We start from the raw sequence: 18,957 nt of genomic DNA, 5'->3' as shown, positions 1-18,957 counted from the left end.
TACAGGGACTTAATAATTCAATACATCTTGTACTGAAATAAATGTGAAAACCAACAGTTCTTAAAGGAAAAAAAATTATTGAACTTAAAAGTTAAATGCAACTGAACCTTAGGTAGTGATTCCTTCTCATACCACTGGAAGGAGCCCACAAACCACTATTGGTACTTTGAGCATCACGGCTCTATTCCATCAAATGTCGCCTCTCGCATAACACTTCACGTAGATAGACACCTCTGCAGAATCATTTGTAACAACGAGAATAACATAGTGTATCTGGTGATGACTTCACGACTTCCAAGTTAAATGAACATGGCAGGCTTAAAACGTGTGGAACTGAACCGGCAAACTGCTGGACACGTGGTAAATTTGTTTCTACTTACAACTTGCATTACCCTAGGATCACTGATGTTTTTTACATGTTCAACCTTTTAATTATTAATCATCCTTCGTCACATTTTTGTATGTGATGCTGTTCTGCAGAAAACATTTGAAAACATGGCATTTTCCTTGTATGAGGTAGTATTTATGGTCACTGATGGTGTCGTGGTCATTCACGCGCCGTGATGTTTGGAATGTTTACAAACATTAGGCCATAACACTCATCAATAATTGTCCGTATTCGAACTCCTGAGAGAGTACTGTACATTTCTTTAAATAGAAAGAGTGAGTCAGTTTTTTGTTTTTGTTTTTTAAAGGGACATCAGACTTGAACATTATGAGCTCCTGCACTGCGCAACTGAAGCCTGATGTCACTTTGGTGTACTCTATCTGCAGTAAGACGAACATATTTACTGTTTAAATTAAATAATCTCCTTCGTAATGTGGTGTGCGACGCCCCATCATAATTTTTATGGTGATAATCTTGTGTGCGTGTGTTTGTGTGCAGACGTGCACATTGACGCCCCTGCACCTAAATTTGTAGAGACACCCACACAGAGATTGAGTTGTAACTAAAACCTCAATGACCATGACAGGACTCCAGGTGAAACTGATAACGGTAGAACGAGACATGTGCGACATAGTGACACAGGAAAAAAACAAGTCCAACAAAATAAATATAGCGTGAGAAAAATACGAACAAGTGATCAGCTAGATCGGTATCAGCCGATAATTAGCATTTTATGCTGATCGGCTGATCAGCTTTGTCATAATTCGCCGATCCGATCAATGACGTCATTGATCGGCTCCGCAAAATACATTTACTCCGCATCGCCATTGAGTACAGTATATTTGAATCCAAAAGCTAGTTTATTTTTAGCCTTGTCACGTGGGCAGGAGACAGGAGAGGATGTACGTTTAAGGCTTGCTTGAGGTATGTTCCCGTACTTTTAATACGATACGGCTCGCAACCAGGCAACGGAACGTTATGTAGCCTACCAAGCTAGTGCTAGCAAGCTAGTGCTAGCACTAACGGTTGTACGTAAACATGCCGCTTTGTTGTCGAATCATGCTCTAAAGTTTTGGTGTGGGTGAAATAATTTAATTACAGTAATTTCTGTCATGTTGTAATGTTGGTTTGACCTGACTGATTACAAAACACGTTCTGACGAGAGCAGTGATTTCCAACCTTTATGGAGTCAAGGAACATATTTTACAATTGAAAAATCTCACAGCACACCAACAAACAAAAATGTCACAAAACATTTAATTAATTACTGTATGTACTTCCTGACATCTAATAGAAGACCATTCATTTGTTCTGTCTGTCACTAAGCCTCACTGGCCTAAATAGATGAACAAAGATACATTATTTATTGTAAATATAATTTTTGGAGCAATTAAGTACACAAGTATCCATCCATTTTCTGAGCCGCTTCTCCTCATTAGGGTCGCGGGCATGCTGCAGCCTATCCCAGCTATCATCGGCAGGAGGCGGGGTACACCGTGAACTGGTTGCCGGCCAATCGCAGGGCACATACAAACAAACAACCATTTTCACTCACATTAACCTACCATGCATGTTTTTGGGATGTGGGAGGAAACCGGAGTGCCCAGAGAAAACCAGCTTCCAGCTCTTGTGTCATGCACGCAAACGTCTCTGCAACTTTTTTATTTTTTCATTTCTATTTTATCTCCACAACAATAGCAACGCCACTTCTGCATTCAGCAGTTGGTATTATATTTTGGGGCCTACTTTCTGCTCTCCGTTGCATGAGAGAGAAAAAAATGACACTTTTGCCTGCTTATGAACCAACCGACACCAAAGGTTCCGACAATTATCATAAAGCGTCCCACCCCTAGTTACGTTACTTAGCTGTAATAAAATGTTCAAAATCACAGCATTTGTATTTTTAATCGTACTAAACCAGTGTATGAAACTTTGTCTTTGTGAGTTTTGTTGTGATGGATGAAGTTCGACGTTGTTGTGTCTTTAATGCAAAACGTTTCTTTCTTTTAAAAAAAATAAAACATAAACAAACAACCATTTGCACTCACATTCACACCTAGGGGCAATTTAGAGACTTCAGTTAACCTACCATGCATGTTTTTGGGATGTGGAAGGAAACCGGAGTGCCTGGTGAAAACCCACACAGGCACAGGGAAAACATGCAAGCTCCACACAGGCGGAGCCGGGGATTGAACCCCGGTCCTCAGAACTGTGAGGCAGATGCTCTAACCAGTCGTCCACCGTGCCACATATACAGTAAATGAACAGGTCATTTAAATAGACACATTGCTCCATGTTGTGATCGGATCGGTTATCGTTTTTTTAAACTCGCTGATCGGTGATTGGCCCCAAAAATCCTGATCGTGTAAAGCCTAGTTAAGAATTGTCAGCTAAGATTTATATACAAGCAAGATGTAGTCCTCAAAAGAGCCACATGTGGCTCACGAGCCCAAGGTTCCCCACCCCTGTTTAATGTAGCACCTCAAAATCTGTTCTGGACAGTATATTTATACTAATACGATACTGCAAACCCGTGCATGTTCACAGTTCAGTTTTTTTCCTACCTATCCTCCATTATTCGTTGAAAATCTTGTCTATTTGCTGTTTTTGTGCTCAGGTGAAAGCAATAAAATTATGACTTTGGTGCCATCTGGTGGAATATTGTTTTTGTTGTTTACACTAGTGTGCTAGCTATTTCTAATACTACTGATGAACCTCAAGTGAAGGTGTTTCATTTGTGTTGAATAATTGAACTACGGTACTAAATACAGTTGTTTATGTAACATGGGTTCATGAATGTGTACATGCTAGATGCATGAAGTTGATGCTTTATGATACTCAGTTTTAAGTGCTTTAAGCACCATCTTTTGGCATCTGTATGGGATTACAAACAATTTACACGGGCATCAGTTCTTCTCAGATTTTTGCTATTCGTGGTAGGGCTCAGTCTCTATCTCCCATGTACAGCGGAGATTTAGTGAAAAGGTGTTGATGATTACATTTTCTGAGAGCAACTCAATTGAATAGACCAGGGAAAACATGCAATTATCACGTACATAAATATTTAAGATTGGCAAGCACTAAATTGACACTTTAAATTATGCCACACAGACGTCTCAGTCACACCTTATTAATGGCACGCCATTAATGCTCCACAGGGCAGTTCCAGTAAACAGCTTTAAGGTTTCAGGAAATCCCGGAAAGCTTGTCAATATAATTGAAGGGCAACTAATAAGGCCACTGTTTGTTGTTTTCATCTGTAAACATGTTTCCTCCTTTGTTTCTGTGGAATAGCCGCATTTGTGTGTTTTGAGGGGATTATGAACAAACCGCTATCCAACAACATGGGCATGTGTTTCACATAAAACAGGATCATCAATAACTTTTTATTTGTCTTGCTTGACTATTTAAGTTCAGGCCATATCCACATGAACACAGATATTTTAAAAAGATGTACTGCATATTTGCCTCTGCCAACTACTAATTGGTGGAGGTGAGCGGTTATTATCATTTAGATTTGCATTTTCTTTCTTTTTTTTTTGGATTGGTGGGTTAGTTAGTTGATTTGTTAAGAGATTTTAAAAAGGGGGAAAACATACAGTAGGTTGTGGGGTGGTTGTGTATGAGAAGGGTACATCGAGGGACCCATAAAATTTGGGAACTTTGAGGCTCCTTGAACCTCCTTTCACAGATCTGGAATCTGTCCCATATTTTCACTTTTTATCATCGGAGCCTACCTACTGTACATTGTGACGAAGTGTGACTGTGTAAGATTACTCCTCTAGATTCGGTAGATGGAGCTGCAGTGGAAAAAGCTTATTGTGAATGCTTTCGCATTCACACATTGTTATTCTACACCAAAATGCTTAATATTACGCTGTTTTTTTTGTTCATTAACTACTTCCACATTTTTCATTTGATTCGCGCCATTCCAACGTCAACATATTCCAAAAATTCACACGAGGGGTGCTTGTATTTTTCTCATTCAAATATTACCCACATTTCCCACGATTCCACATTTTACCCCCAAAAAATTCCCATTCATTCCCATTGCCAGCCGGACAGCAGTTAGAGAAAACGTTTGAGGATGGGCACAACAGCGTTACGGCTTTCAGCATCCCAGCTGCCGGCCGCAAGTCGTGGGGTGAGGAGGAGGGAAGAAAAATCATCCGGGGGGACCGCTGCGCGTCATGCACCACAGAAGCACGTTGTCCCACTGAATGTCAAAGGACGGAGAATTGTCCTGGCGGTGCAGATTATGGTTATGATACCGGCTCAGAGGCTGCTGCTCTGCAGCCTGTGAGAGCCAGTGCAATGTGGGTCGCTGGGAATTCTCCTCTCCCCCCTTAGGAGATGTGTGAGAGAGAGAAGGCATGCCTTTGATTGACAGTTGAAAGTTCTGGGAAGGTGGGATGTTGAGAGCATTCAGCAATACATTAACAATGTCTGGAAGCTGAAAGAATGTCTCAATTCTCTATTTATTTTTTATTCGTTCATTCAATCATTGTCTGACTTGGTAACAAGACTCTTCTGTGATGTTAACATTTTTTGGGTCTGTTGTGTTCTACTTAAATGCACTGCTTGCTGCTCCTAGGCATGTATTGTATTGTTGGTCCTGAGGGGTGAAAGATGCCGGCACCTACTTGATCCTCCTGTTTTACAGACCTGGAATCTGTCCGTAGCTCTGGAGAAGCCTCATCTTTACCTGCCTCTGAATCTTTTGCAGGAAGATCCCTCAAGTGTCTGTCAATGAAGACAGCATTTCTCCTGGCTATGTGTCAGCAATGTGAGAGAGAGACAGGCCTCTGATATATGAAAAATATGATCAGTCTAAATAAACCTGTGACCATAACTAAATTAGATTTTCCCCAAATCAGTGTTCAAAGGGCTTGAAAAGGCCATTTTCATGTTGTTGTTCAACAATGTCAAATCAGCTGACAAAAACGAATAAATCAGTCTTCAATTTTTAAGTGAATGTAGATTGTAGGTGGATTTAAGACTTTTAAGAAATGCACCATCCAATCTCTGTAAAAATGCTTCATAGAGACAAACCTTGTAACAGTCTTAAAAAGTTTTAAAATTTTCTTCCTTAAATTGTGGACTGTAACAATTGCGGGGTCTAAAATTGAGCCTTTTGGGGCACATTTGATCTCCCTGATGCATATTTAAAAATGTCTGTTAAATCCGATTTAACATCGATTTAACGTCCAATTTAATCCAGCATCCAGTCAGACTTAACAGTCAGTCAAAAATAATGTTTTGGTCCACAGTATCACAGGCTGCACTGTCCATCCAATATGTACCTGGAGTCATTTGTAATATTGATTTTAGGTGTTTCAATGCTATGCCGTGACTGAAAAGCCAGACATTGTCAACTTTCAACGCGCTTCGTCATCAAATGCTTTGTCAGTCGGCGTTTCTTCAGCGTGGGTTTCTTAGCATCCAAGCGGGCTTTTGCGGTAGATGGGGCACTGGTCTGGAAGGAAGTTTGCACCTTTTTTGTCTTCTTCTCCCATTTGGGGTCCTGATGCTCGGAGAGGCCTGTCTATAAGAAAACATGCCTCGGCCATCATTTTTCGACTCAAACATTTTGGACAGAACAGGTTTCTCTTCTTCTTGCTCTTCATTACACTGGCACGGCATGGAAGTGTGGGAATAGACCTCAGTGCTGCCTGGCATGGGTTGCAGCAAAACATCGTACTACACCGATGGCGCAAAATCGTATTGCAAATACATTTCTATTTTCTAACTAACACAGAAGTGTTCATATGTACAAAATGTTCTTAAGTCAAATGTTCATAATGTCGTGTCTGTGTTTCAATACTGTCTGTAGCAGTGTGATGTCTTGTGTTATATGGCTGGGTACCAGGTCCCCATTCACAATGATCACACATTAAACTGATCAAATCAGACTGCAGGTCTGCTTCCTGACTAACTCAATTTGCTGTCATACGCTTCCCTTCTTACGCTGCGCGCAGAGAAGCACAACCATTCGCGCACACACACACACTTGGACTGTTGCACTTGTGCAGATGAGCAGAAAACCAACAGTGAGTGGGGCAGCACCTATTGAGCTCTCATGAAAAGGAGAGACAGATGTTTCCTTGGCAACTGCTGGCATACATTTTCAGGAGGACCCAGATTTTCTGTCTGACTGATATTTTTTTTGTTCTATTTTGATAGCATGGCATCCCTGGACTTATGTCACCACTCACTGTTAGTAATTGTGTCTCAACTGTATCTTCAGAGGCATGCTTAGTAGTAGCCCAAACTCTCAAAATATTAATACAGCCATTGATTTGTTGGCTTGTTTGTTTGTTTGTTTTTGTTTTTTGATGAGCTGATCATGATCAATTTTCTCTCCTTTGCAGTTTATTACTACTATTAAAGCCGAGCAGCCTCATAGGAGCTAGATTCTGCAAAGCAGGTTCGGGGTTAAATTCCCTACAGTATAGATTTATATTTGAGTTTGATTTTGATTTTCCACACTCCTCTCATCATTCTGATTGTTTGTCAACATAATCACATTATTGTGATAATTGTTTCACAGTGCTTATTATCTTTGGATGTTAGTCCAAACAGGTAACAAATTAACAAATTAGATTGTTTTACAGTATTTCCAGATGCCCAACACAAGGAGGATGGTGGAGAATTCTCAATACCAGGCTAAATAAAATAAATCATGGTAATTCTGAATTGGTTAGAACACCTTTTTTTATTTTTTTTTTATAACTACAGTACATTAATTGTTCCCAAAAAAACAATTTCACAAAAGTGAATGAACGATGATAGCAAACATCATGGCAACTCCAAATGGTGAGGACATATGTTTTTGATAAAAACAATTGTTTTGATAACAATTAATTGTCCCAAAATCTAATCCAAGAAAAAGGAAGATTCACGCAAGTTACTATCTTAACTAAAGTGGAACCTCGATTTAACGGACTAATAGGGGAAGGGGTAGTCAAAGCTGTTTGTCTGTTAATTTGAAGAACTATTCTTCATGGCCTAAAAGCACCCAGTACAGTACAAAAGTGTAAATAAATGGTCTAATACTGCCATGAAAGTGCCATAATCGATGGGGCTTGGGAGGGTTGATAATGGCGTATTGGTGGGGGAAAGTTGGTGTGCATTGTGGCAATTCAGCATCGGTTTCATGAGCCGCGAGGATAGCGCTCCTCTTTTCTCACCTCCGTTACAATTGGATGGCATAGTGAAGGGCTTGACAAAAAAATAACTGTATACTGTACCAAGATCACGATAACATGTTCAAGAGACGTCTACACGATGTCACAACGAGCTCCTCTACTAAACAATTGCGTCTATTATGTATATTATAAGCAAAAATAAAAGTGTTGTGTTTATATTTTTGTTCAGTATATATCAACGAAAAATGGTGTCTGACGTCTCGGAGCTCAACACACACTGCATCCCGGTTGGAGTCACCGTTTTTGAACTGTAAGCCATTCTACTTGCTCTGCGAATTCGCCTCTTTCATCCTCACGGGTGTCTACATTCCTCCCCAAGCTTAGATGAACGCCGCACTGCTAACGCTCTCTGAAAAAGTAAACGGACTTAAAAAAAAAAAAGCAAATTCAAACCCTCATTATTCTTGGGAACTTTAACAAAGCTAAACTCAAACACAAACTTCCTAAATACAAGCAGCACATTGACTGTCCGTGCCGCCCAATAATAAATCAAAACTCAAATAAAAAAAATAATCTGTCAATAATTTTGTCACTCAAAACTATTCAATGAAAGGAAGTATAACAACAATATAAAGGAAATATTTGTGCTGTTCTGAGTTTTTCAGGTGGCGTGTGTTTGTTTTGGCTAAGATGCAAATGTTCCTAAAAATCTAAATGTTCCTAACAAAACATCCAGAATGTTCCTGACGTGACGATAAGGGTTGGCATTTCTGCATTGTCCTTACGTAGGTGAATGTGAACATGAATGATTGTTTGTCGAGATGTACCCTACAATTGACTCTGGCAACCAGTCCAGGGTGTGCCCTGGCTCTCATTCCAAGTCAGCTGGGATAGGCTGTAGCTTACTCACAACCCAAATAAGGACAAGTGGTATGGTAGCGAATGGGTGGATGGGTCACTTAAATACATGTGTAAACCCTCATGTGATTATTTATGCATAATTCTGTTTTGAATACGTTTGCTGTGGAACAACTTGACCCCCTGACTTCAATCCCAGCAAATACCTTTGGGAAGAATAGCAATCATGAGCCAGGCCCTTTCTTAGATCGAGATTTATTTAGGCTCTTCTGGATGAATGGGCGCAACATACTCCCAAATTCTTGCAGAAAGTCTCCCAAGAAGACTGGAAGCGGTTAGAACTCCAAGGGGGGAATATCTTTCCATTGTATTTTCTGTAGGCGTAACAGTCAGCGATTGTATCATAAACCAGCATGTATTTTTTTTCCTCTAATTATCAATTCTTCTGTGTCCTTTATAGACAGCTTACAAGCCCTGGCTGTGTGCTCAGTATTTCCCCACCACCCAGCAGTCGTGTCAAAGAAAGGTATCGTGCCACCAGTACTGCCTGCAGGTCCAACAGAGTTGTCCGTTCATCCAGCCGGACAACGATGACTTGATCCATGGCGGTAGCCCCAGCTTCATCTGTACCGGTTATTATCCACTCTGTCTGTCTAATGCAGTGTTTCCCAACCTTTATTGAGCCAAGGCACCCATTTTACATTACAAACAATCTCACTGCACACCACCAAACCAAAAAATGCCACAAAAAGTATTCATACTGAAATAATGATCAACTTGTCTCAATTTACTTACTTTGTGTGAAATCTGGGCCTGTTTAGTTGAACATAAAGCCTAGACTTTTTCATATTGTTTGTAAACAATACGCACCAGGGTACTCCCGGGTGGAAGAAAGTGATTGACCACTGCTTACCTGAAGTTAAATTGATGACAAAAACTATCCCAAAAGATTTAGGTATTTTTCAATTTCCTTCCACATTAATCCAGCTGAACCTCTGGGGTCAAGTTGATGTCACACAGTATATAGTTGTTCAGAGAAGATCCCAAGACTGCCTGGTGGCGTAGTAGCCACTTCTAAAGGGACAAGATTGAGAACCAAACCTCCATTATTGGTATGTGGGAAATCAATTTCTTACAGGTATGAATAAAATGTTCGGTTGGGTCGTCCGAGTAATTTAGAAAACTATCATGGCTAACATGCTAGTAGGGTTGGGCATCGGTTGAATTTGAGCAATTCCGGTCTCGATTCCAATTCCCCATTTCGATTCCCGCTCCAAACGATTCTCGATTTCGGTTCTTTTAGAGGGCTGGGTCAAAACAAAGTTTTTATGGTTTAAATAAAGGGTGTCCAAATTACGAACATCCATTTTCTTAGCAGCCGGCAGCATAAACTAAAATGAATATTTGACTTGGGGTTCTTTATAACCAGTATCAATATCAAACCTATGAAATAAAAGGCAACGTGTGTGGAACTAACCCAATTGACTTAACTATTGTTTCAGATAAAAGTGAAATATAGAATTGTTAAAATAGTTATTTGCGACTGTTTTATCACGTCAAATGGTTTATATGTGCAAGTTTTAACTTGACTTCCTGTTTTAACTAGAATTTACACCGATTTTATCGGGCTGATCGGTATCAGCCGATATTTAGCAATTTATGCTGATCGGCTTTAATGTCATAATTCGGCGTCATTGATCGGCTCCGGGCGGCACGGTAGACAACTGGTTAGATCGTCTGCCTCACAGTTCTGAGGACCGATTGGTTGTTTGTTTATATGTGCCCTGCGATTGGCTGGGAGCCAGGTCAGTGTGTACCCCGCCTCCTGCCCAATGATAGCTGGGATAGGCTGCAGCACGTCCGCGACCCTAGTGAGGAGAAGCGGCTCAGAAAATGGATGGATGGATGATCGGCTCCGCAAAAGACATTTACTCCGCGTCGGCATCGTGCACAGTATATTTGAATCCAAAACCTTTATTTTTAGCCTTGTCGCGCGTCGTTTGACGTAGTATTGGAAATATCTGACGGCCAATAAAGTTATTTAAAAAAAAAACAAAAAAAAAACATGTCGCCGGTGTGGAACAGACAACACGTCAGAGAGAGACAACAATAATGTAATGCTCGGATCAGACTACAAGACAAATTTGCTCTTTCACGATTGCATAATGTCAGATATTCCGATACCACCGAATCTCGTTTTTTACGATCATTGGGCTTTATCTTGTCAACTCAAATGTGACCGGATACTCTCGTTACCGTGGCGACGACAACAAGAGTGGAGTGCGCCGACTTTGTATTATAAGAACAAAATGGGGAAAAAGGTGTGTTGATGGTCACCGGTGCTCAGGACAGGAGAGGACGTTCGTTTAAGGCTTGCTTGTGGTATGTTTATGTACTTTGAATACAATACAGCTAGCAAGCAGGCAACAAAACGTTATGTAGCATAGCAAGATAGTGCTAGCACTAACGGTTGTACGTAAACATGCCGCCGTTCTGTCGAATCATGCTCTAAAGTTTCGGTGTGGGTGAAGTAATTTAATTACAGTAAGTTAGCACCCATTATTTCTGTCATGTAATGTTGGTTTGACCTGACTGATTAGAATACACGATCTGACTAGAGCAGTGATTTCCAACCTTTATGGAGCCAAGGAATATGTTTTACAATCAAAAAATCTCACGGAACACCAACAAACAAAAATGTCACAAAAAGTGGATACATTGATTACTGTATGTACTTCCTGCCATCTAATAGAAGGCCATTTATCATTTGTTCTGTCTGTCACTATGCCTCACTGGCATAAATAGATAAACAAAGATTGATTGTAAATATCATTTTTTTTAGCAATTAAGTACACAGATATATACAGTAAATGAACAGGTCATTTAAATAGACATATTGCTCCATCTTGTGATCGGATCGGTGATTGTTTTTTTAAACTTGCTGATCGGTGATCAGCCCCAAAAATCCCGATCGTGTAAAGCCTAATAAACAAACAACCATTCGCACTCAGATTTACACGTGCGGACAATTTAGAGTCTTCAGTTAACCTACCAAGCATATCTTTGGGATGTGGGAGGAAACCGGGGTATCTGGAGAAAACCCACGCAGGCATGCGGTCAAAATGCATACTCCACACAGGTGAGGCCGGGTTTGAACCTGGGCCCTCAGAACTGTGAGGCAGATGCGCTAACCAATTGTTCACCGTGTCGGCCGTAAAATAATCTAATTGCGGTTTATTTATTATTATTTTTTTAATTTATTTTTCAATATAGCGATTTAGCATGCCACAATTTAAAGCACCTCTGATTTACCCCAAATAAATATCAGATATTCTAGTAGGCTTTTCCAGACATGTTTTTGCTTTCTAGCAGAAGCCTGAAGGTTTTGTGCAAACAGTGACAACTATCTCAAACTGTTCATAATTCCTTCCACCTTGTCTAAGGCCCTGGTTCGAGCTGAAGAAAGATAGCCCAAAAGCATGATTCTTCCAAATGTATACACAATTATTTAGTTCGAACATTCAAAAAATACTTAACGTTTGCATTGAATTCTTAAACGTTAAAATCCGCGCTATTTTTATGTTGATACAAAGATACGTTATTTATTGTAAATATAATTTTTTGAGCAATTAAGTACACAGGATATATACAGTAAATGAACAGGTCATTTAAATAGACACATTCTTCCATCTTGTGATCGGATCGGTGATCGGTTATTGTTTTTTTTAAACTCGGTGATCGTTGATCGGCCCCCAAAATCCTGATCGTGTAAAGCCTAGTTTTAACCATGTAGCCTTTTATTTTGAAGGGTACGCACTAGAACTCAGCATTTTGGCGCGAAAATTAACTTCACACGACACCGGTAAAAACGGAAGTAAAATAAAAAAGGGTAATGAATGGAACCAAATGCTCTGTAAAACATTGATTCCTTTACCTACCCACCGATGAGACACAAGGTTAGTGTTTGCAATACCGTGAGACGTTTTTGTGAATTTTGTCCCAATTCATTGTGATGTCAAGTTGCGAATTTGACCTTTGGTGAAGTTTTACCTCCATGTTAAGCTTGTAATGCGACTGTTTCTACTTTCTTTCCAGTATGGTAAAGTCATTTATATTAAATTTTCTGTGTCTGCCTTCACCTCTTACGTTGGTTTGAAGACTAAAATAAACGCTAAAAACCATCAGTGCAAGAGTGCAACCCACCGTTCAACTTTTTAGCTGCCTCAATGTCGGCATAGACGTATTTTATTGTTTCACTCACCCAATTGACTCGACTGAAGTTCCGCGTGGTGGAGGCTGAGGCTCACAGCGGGAGGGAGCATGTCACAGTGATACACATCGTGAAAGCCTCCTTTGCACAATATAATCTTCATCCAAGTGTTCCACTGAAGTGACTGGTCATTTATTTTAACGTAGTTAAGACACACTTTTGTTCGCCGATGCCGTTGGCACAAGCACGTCTTTGTGCGCGTTCTTCTTCGTTGGTTTTCGCCACTTTCTTCTTCGGGGTCGGTGGACTGTAGGCATCGAAACTGGGAACCGAATGTTTTTAATTTGAACGATTCTGGGAGAACCGGAATGTTAGTCCCTGTTCCGATCGGTTCTTGATTCTCGGTGCCCAAACCTATGTGCTAGGGACCGCATATGAAAGCGTGCCATTTATTGAACTGTTGCAAGGAGCATTACTGTGCCATTAATCCAAGCAACAGAAAGTCAACTAATTATCCGGTCCGTAATGATCATGGTTCAACCTCTACTCTGCAGTGAAGTATGATAATCCACTGTCAGGTTTTTAAACGTTTATGGAAAAGATGTGTTTTTCTCGGCTGTGCCACCCCATTTCAGGACGCTTGAGAGAGCATCCATCAGAGAGCAAAGCGGAGTGCTGTGACGTCCGATGGGACTCAAACGTGGACGGCCCCTCAGGCGAGACGCTAAAAAGGACTGCCTCTTCCTGCCGTCCTAAAGGGGCCTCGGTCACTTCCACCGCCACCCCGAGACTGTGCAGCGGGCGGCTGAAGATCTGCCTGCTGGCACTCGTCCTCCTGCATACTGTCATCATCATATCGGCCTCCCATAATTCCACGTTGGTGGGCGTGGTCGTCACCTTCTCACCGGAGAAGAGTGCATCCAACGAGGATTGAACATTGGGATTGGCCGAGGCTTACGGGGTTTATTGCTTTTGCAAATGTCTCAGCCAGGGATGCATCTGGCGTTGGCACACTGGGCTCACCTCTTCTATCTGCTGTCAAAAAACAAACACCCAGCACAGGAAGTGGGAGGGCTTTATTGAATCTTTGGGTGGACTGGACCACCCTTTTAAAGAAGTGACCTCTTGCCACTTAAAACCTGCTCATTGTTTCTATTCTAGCTATGTTTTGGAGCATCTCGTGCCTCCACCACTACTTTCCTTCAGTTTCCCCCCCCCGTGTTTCTGTGTCTGGATTGCACGTTGAAATGGACAGCGATGAAGTGTGCACCCCTGCTTGTCGTTACATTTGAATTTTTTTATGCCTTCTTTTGACAAATTCACGCTATCCCCCTTACTCTTCTTTACTACCTTGAAGTAACTCATTCATCACTCATGTGGGTCTTCTTTCAGCACACAGTGCAAGGGCAATGTTCAGCTGGTAGATCTTTTCTTAACTCTTCCCCGTCCTCCCGCTGATGCTACATGCCTCAACAGTTTGGGCCTGAAGTGCACCGAGACTAAAGCAGTGTTCACCTGGTAGTTTAAAATGTACCTCATGATGACAGTGGTGGCGCTGAACTGACGGCTGGTTCACGGACTTGTTGTCTGTGAGACTGTAGAAACAGAAAAAAGGGGGGAATAGTTGAACACAAGATAGTTATTGAAGCCAAAACCCCAGGGGCCTCAGTTATCAACTATGTGTGCGCAGAGTATTCATTGACCCATTTCTATCACACACACAATCAAATCTTATTATTTCCATGTTTGGGTTTATACTTTTCATTCGCATTTTACACAGTACTATACACTGTTTTCATTTTTATTACAGCAGCAGCCAAGGTTGTATGGGAACTTTTCCCAATTTTTGCCAAACGTCACAAAGAGTCAAACACTGTGTTACGGCTGAGAATTTTTCCCACAACATGAGTGCAATATGAAAGCATATTTGGCCACAAAACCACATTTTATAGTAATCTCCAAGTGGTTAGGTTCTAACCTTTTCGTATCTTTAAAAAAAATCTTCACGTTTTAATTGGTTTTCTACCAAACAAAATCGAACGATACAGTGGTGCCTTGCGAATGACCTGACTTGAGCTTTTCGAGATTTGAGTTGCAAGCAAAACTTTGAGATTCCATCCCTGGATGATGGCCTTGAAATTAACTTGGCTGACTTCACAACAAGCAGCAGTTCGGCATTGTGAACAAATCTGTTTAAAAAAGAGGTTCCAAGTTGTTAAATGTCACTCCCAGTTGAAGTTTACTTGTCAACTAAACAAAAAGAATTACATGTTGTGTATTTTAAACAACCACGTAACTTTGCCTTTAAGTCTTCTAGCTTAATTCAAACACATAATGGAAAACTCCATAGACGGGTGAGCAAATAACATCCACGTAACACTATAAGGAATTGATATTTGAACACAAATAGTGCAGTAACACATAGACAGATGTAATACAGGCATACATTTTGTATTTTCTGCAAAAAAGAGACTAATATTACTTATTGAGTCGAACATGGTCACGGAATGAATTAAACTCGTATCTCAAGGCACCACTGTATTGAATTTAGGTGGGAAGAGGCTCTGAAGTCGAAAATCCGACCATGTTATTATGGAACATTCAGGAGACGGGGAAAGGTGGTCACTTCTTTATGGTTTTGAAGATAAGACAATGCCACAATTGTTTTTATTTAATCCGGACCTGCTACGTTTTAGATTGCATTACGTTCCATTCAAACACTTTCCGTTCATCTACCCTCAGGTTGATCATTGAGACCCCACATCTTGAGTGCCTCTATGCTGCACACTCCTAGTCAGCCCAGAACTGGCAATGGAGCAATATTATATAGGTATACAGTATTTCAAAATGAATCTCAACATTCACGCTACCCTTAGACAAACTGATGACCCAGACAAGCAAAGGGCTGCATCTGCATCGGAATGTGAGGAGATTTCAAGGGCTGACCCATCCCAATGTGTGAGTGTGTTTTATTTTATTTTATTTTATTTTTTTAAGCGTCCTCTTAAGTGAGAAGTGCTGTACGATTAGGCGTGCAACAGACTGATTCAACCACTATTTGCTAATACCAAAAATGTGCGAATAAAGCAGTAGTAGGGCCACACTGAGAAGAAATCTCTAGTAAAGTTAGAGAATCGAGAATCATTTCAAGAGAAAAACAAAAATCCTAAACAGGTCTGTGACTTGCCTGGTTAAAATAAATAAATAAATAAAGGCACAGACTGTGTCCTACTCCAGTCCTGTCGGCAGAGCTCTATCTGCTGGATCTGGTTGGTCATTGCACCACTTGGCCCAAGTGAAAATTTGCTTTTAAGTATAAAAAGTCAATTATTACATCTGCACCGTTCATTTTGATACACACCAAAACTAAATGAGTTCCTGCCCCCCCCCCTCCCCCCCTCCATAAAGTTTGATAATAATCGATTATGTACTTTTGTTGGAATCTTGCTGACCAACAAATAGCAATTATGGAAAAAAAAAGAAAGAGACGTATCGTCTTACTAGAAAATCATCGTTGTACTTCAAGAAGGACCCGTCGTAGTGCCTCAGAAGAACGAAGGCAGAGGTTTTATTTCTAAAAGGTAATTGAATACTATTGTAAAGCCACTGTAGCATTACGCACAGTTTGAGTAATCACACTGCACTTACATTTTGGAAACTCAAGAACGCTACATAAATGTTTGAATTCAAATATGTTGCACATGAAAGTAAAAAGAGTACCAAAATAAACGTTTGAAAACAAGCAGTTCTAAAAGATTAAATGCAAATGTACTTAAAAGTGAAATACAACTCAACTGAATTTAACAAACTGGACTTTACTAAAGTTTTAGCCACTGTAACATTATGTGCAGTTTGAACACTAAATTCACTTTTCAGTGTGACCCTGTTACTTTATCATGGAAATTGAAATCCAAACAGGATGCAGAATCCTTTTTATTACCGTTTCGTTTCCCTGAATGAAGCCTTGTTTTCATCTCTTGGTTTTTAGATGCAACCGCCCGACTCCCCCATAACTTCCTTCCTCATTAAATCTCATCTTCTACATGTGATCGAAGTCATGTCCATATCTGCCTGTTGATTTCAAAGTCCTTCATCGACTTTGAACTCCTGACCTTTGCATCCCCACCCCCGCCTGACCCCCTTTGCCCGAATCCCCAGCCGTCAATAAGAACATTCCCTGGATGACAGCAGTGGATGTATTCATTCTCTGATCTCTACCTGTTCATGTTCTGTGCATCTAATGCAGAAGATGCTTTTCTGTTGTAAATATGCCCCTTAAAAAAGGCCTCCCATTCCCCTCTTCAGACTCACATCCTGACTCTCTCCCTCCCACTGTTTGAATCTCACTGTGATTTCTGTTAGCCTCTCAGTTTTTGTCTGCTTTTGGAGGATATTATTGCGACATTTTTCACTTGTCTACTGCAGTGGTGTGACTTGTTGAGGAGGACTAAGTTGGATGTTTAAAAAAGATGCGATGAAGAGGTCGAGGGGGGGGGGAAAAGTACGAAAAACACTTGAATTATGAAAAGGGGTTCAAAAACAGACAAAAAATGATAACGTTATAATATTGTCATACTAGAGATGCTTTAGTTTGCTATTTTCCTTTCTTTTCTACAAAAGACCTGATGAAATGAAATTATTTATAAAATGCGTCCCACAAGTCATGATCTTTTTTGGACGTACAAAATGTATTTATTAACATTTTGTTCGAAATAAAAAATAAATATAAATTATGTTACACATGATTTATTTTTGGTCTTTTTGTGGGTGGCTTATGTGACAACAGGAAGCAGGGGTGATTCTAGGATCAAAGGTTTAGGGGTACTGAGCTCCCGACCAGTCAAGATAAAGGTCATTGATTTGTACATTTTAATGCAATTTCTATGAAAGAGAAGCATAACACCTGTATGCATTTTTGTTGTTGGAATATTATCTTTTTCGAGTTTGTTTGAAAAGGCACGTAGGTCTACAGTAAAAAAATAAAAAAAAGAGTGTGAGATGATATATATATTTATAAAGAGATGTATTTTTTTTAATATCTCAACTTCTAGTGGGGCTGAGACTCAATTTAGGGGTGTTGGAGCGCCCCCCCCCCCCCCCCCCCAGAAAAAAACCCGGCGTATGACAGGAAAATTTCTATGTTGGCCTCTAGATGGTGGCAAAGCATCACAATTTATTAAGCCATCTCCTGTTACTGGTAAATTAATTCAAATGCAATTCAATCCAAATTAACTGTTAGAGAATGTAAACTTGTTGGAGATGAATTCCATATACATTTACAGTATTAGTATATACGATATATACCTATGTATATATTAGCATATACTGTACATGTATATATTTTAGTACAACAATAAAGCTCGGTGAAAAAAAACCAAAACGACCTTTTTTTGTATTTTCGCTTTTTTTTGGTCTACAAAACTGCTTTGAAGGACAATAATTCTGTTTGAAATTTGGGAGTTCTATTGTCATTAGTTTATTGAATAAAATATATATTTTCCCCCCTAACTTAACTGTTATTACAAATATCTTCAAAAATATACATAACCTTATTTTTTATGTTAGCACTGTATCACACCTTGATTAACTAATGAAAAACAATAGTACAGTAAATATTTAGTTTGGAAAAACACTTCATCGTGAATATAAAACAAACAAATGAACAACAGTCATTCACGGCGGTAACCGAGTGTGCCTTCTTTAGTGTGCGCGATAACGTTTTGTTCCGCCACTGGGCAAAGAACTGACAAACTGGCACAAAAGTGAGACAACTGAATAAGAAAACACGAAAAGTGACTGGACAACAAATAGCACCTTTGTCGTTTATTGTTTGCATTACCCACTTTTACGCATAAGATTGCGCCCCTGGAAAGGTTTACATTCAATAGGCAGCGTTTCACAATTTTTATGGAGCCGAGGCGCCCATTTTACATTCATAAAAAAAATAAAAAATCTCACGGCACAGCACAAAAATGTCACAAAACGTATGAATAGTGAAATGCTGATAATCTTGTTTCAAATTAATCATCATTTAGTTATTAAGTGTGGGATCTGGGCCTGTTTAGTTTTACGCCAAACTATTATTCTGTTGCATGAATGGCAACAGGCGGATACACAGGCTAATTGTACCTTCTGCCACCTAGTGGAAGAGGATTCAATTGTTTCCCTGTCAAAGGCATAGATAGATGACTATATAAATTTATTTTTTAATTGATAAATTGTTATTTTTCGACAAAGTGAAATTGGATCATTTGACACTTCACACATTCAGACTGCAGTGTTAGAGGAGGCATTCAAACCGTTTACCGTGTCTTCTCAATCCCTCTGTTGTGGTCAAATGAGGTGAGGGTTTG

At 40.0% G+C, this 18,957-nt stretch overlaps 1 protein-coding gene across 2 annotated transcripts in view; it reads left to right on the top strand.

The window, feature by feature from the left end:
* Window positions 1–17,654, top strand: part of LOC133406038 (NALCN channel auxiliary factor 1-like) — a 33,081-nt gene extending 15,427 nt beyond the window's left edge. Inside the window, exons 2-4 of one of the 2 annotated variants that reach the window (XR_009769015.1) lie at window positions 8,855–9,026; window positions 13,240–15,562; window positions 16,593–17,654. Coding sequence is in view for 1 of the 2 variants with exons in the window: in XM_061683256.1 (XP_061539240.1) it covers window positions 8,855–9,026; window positions 13,240–13,538 (471 nt within the window). In the remaining variant the exon portion in view is untranslated. Of the gene's footprint in view, window positions 1–8,854; window positions 9,027–13,239 lie in introns of both variants that reach the window. The other variant, XM_061683256.1, reaches the window with a different exon arrangement.
* Window positions 17,655–18,957: the final 1,303 nt, after the last annotated feature.

Source organism: Phycodurus eques, chromosome 1, assembly GCF_024500275.1.
Source record: "Phycodurus eques isolate BA_2022a chromosome 1, UOR_Pequ_1.1, whole genome shotgun sequence".
NCBI lineage: Eukaryota > Metazoa > Chordata > Actinopteri > Syngnathiformes > Syngnathidae > Phycodurus > Phycodurus eques.
The sequence above is the reverse complement of the archived record's forward strand: the minus strand, read 5'-3'. Positions and strand labels throughout refer to the sequence as shown.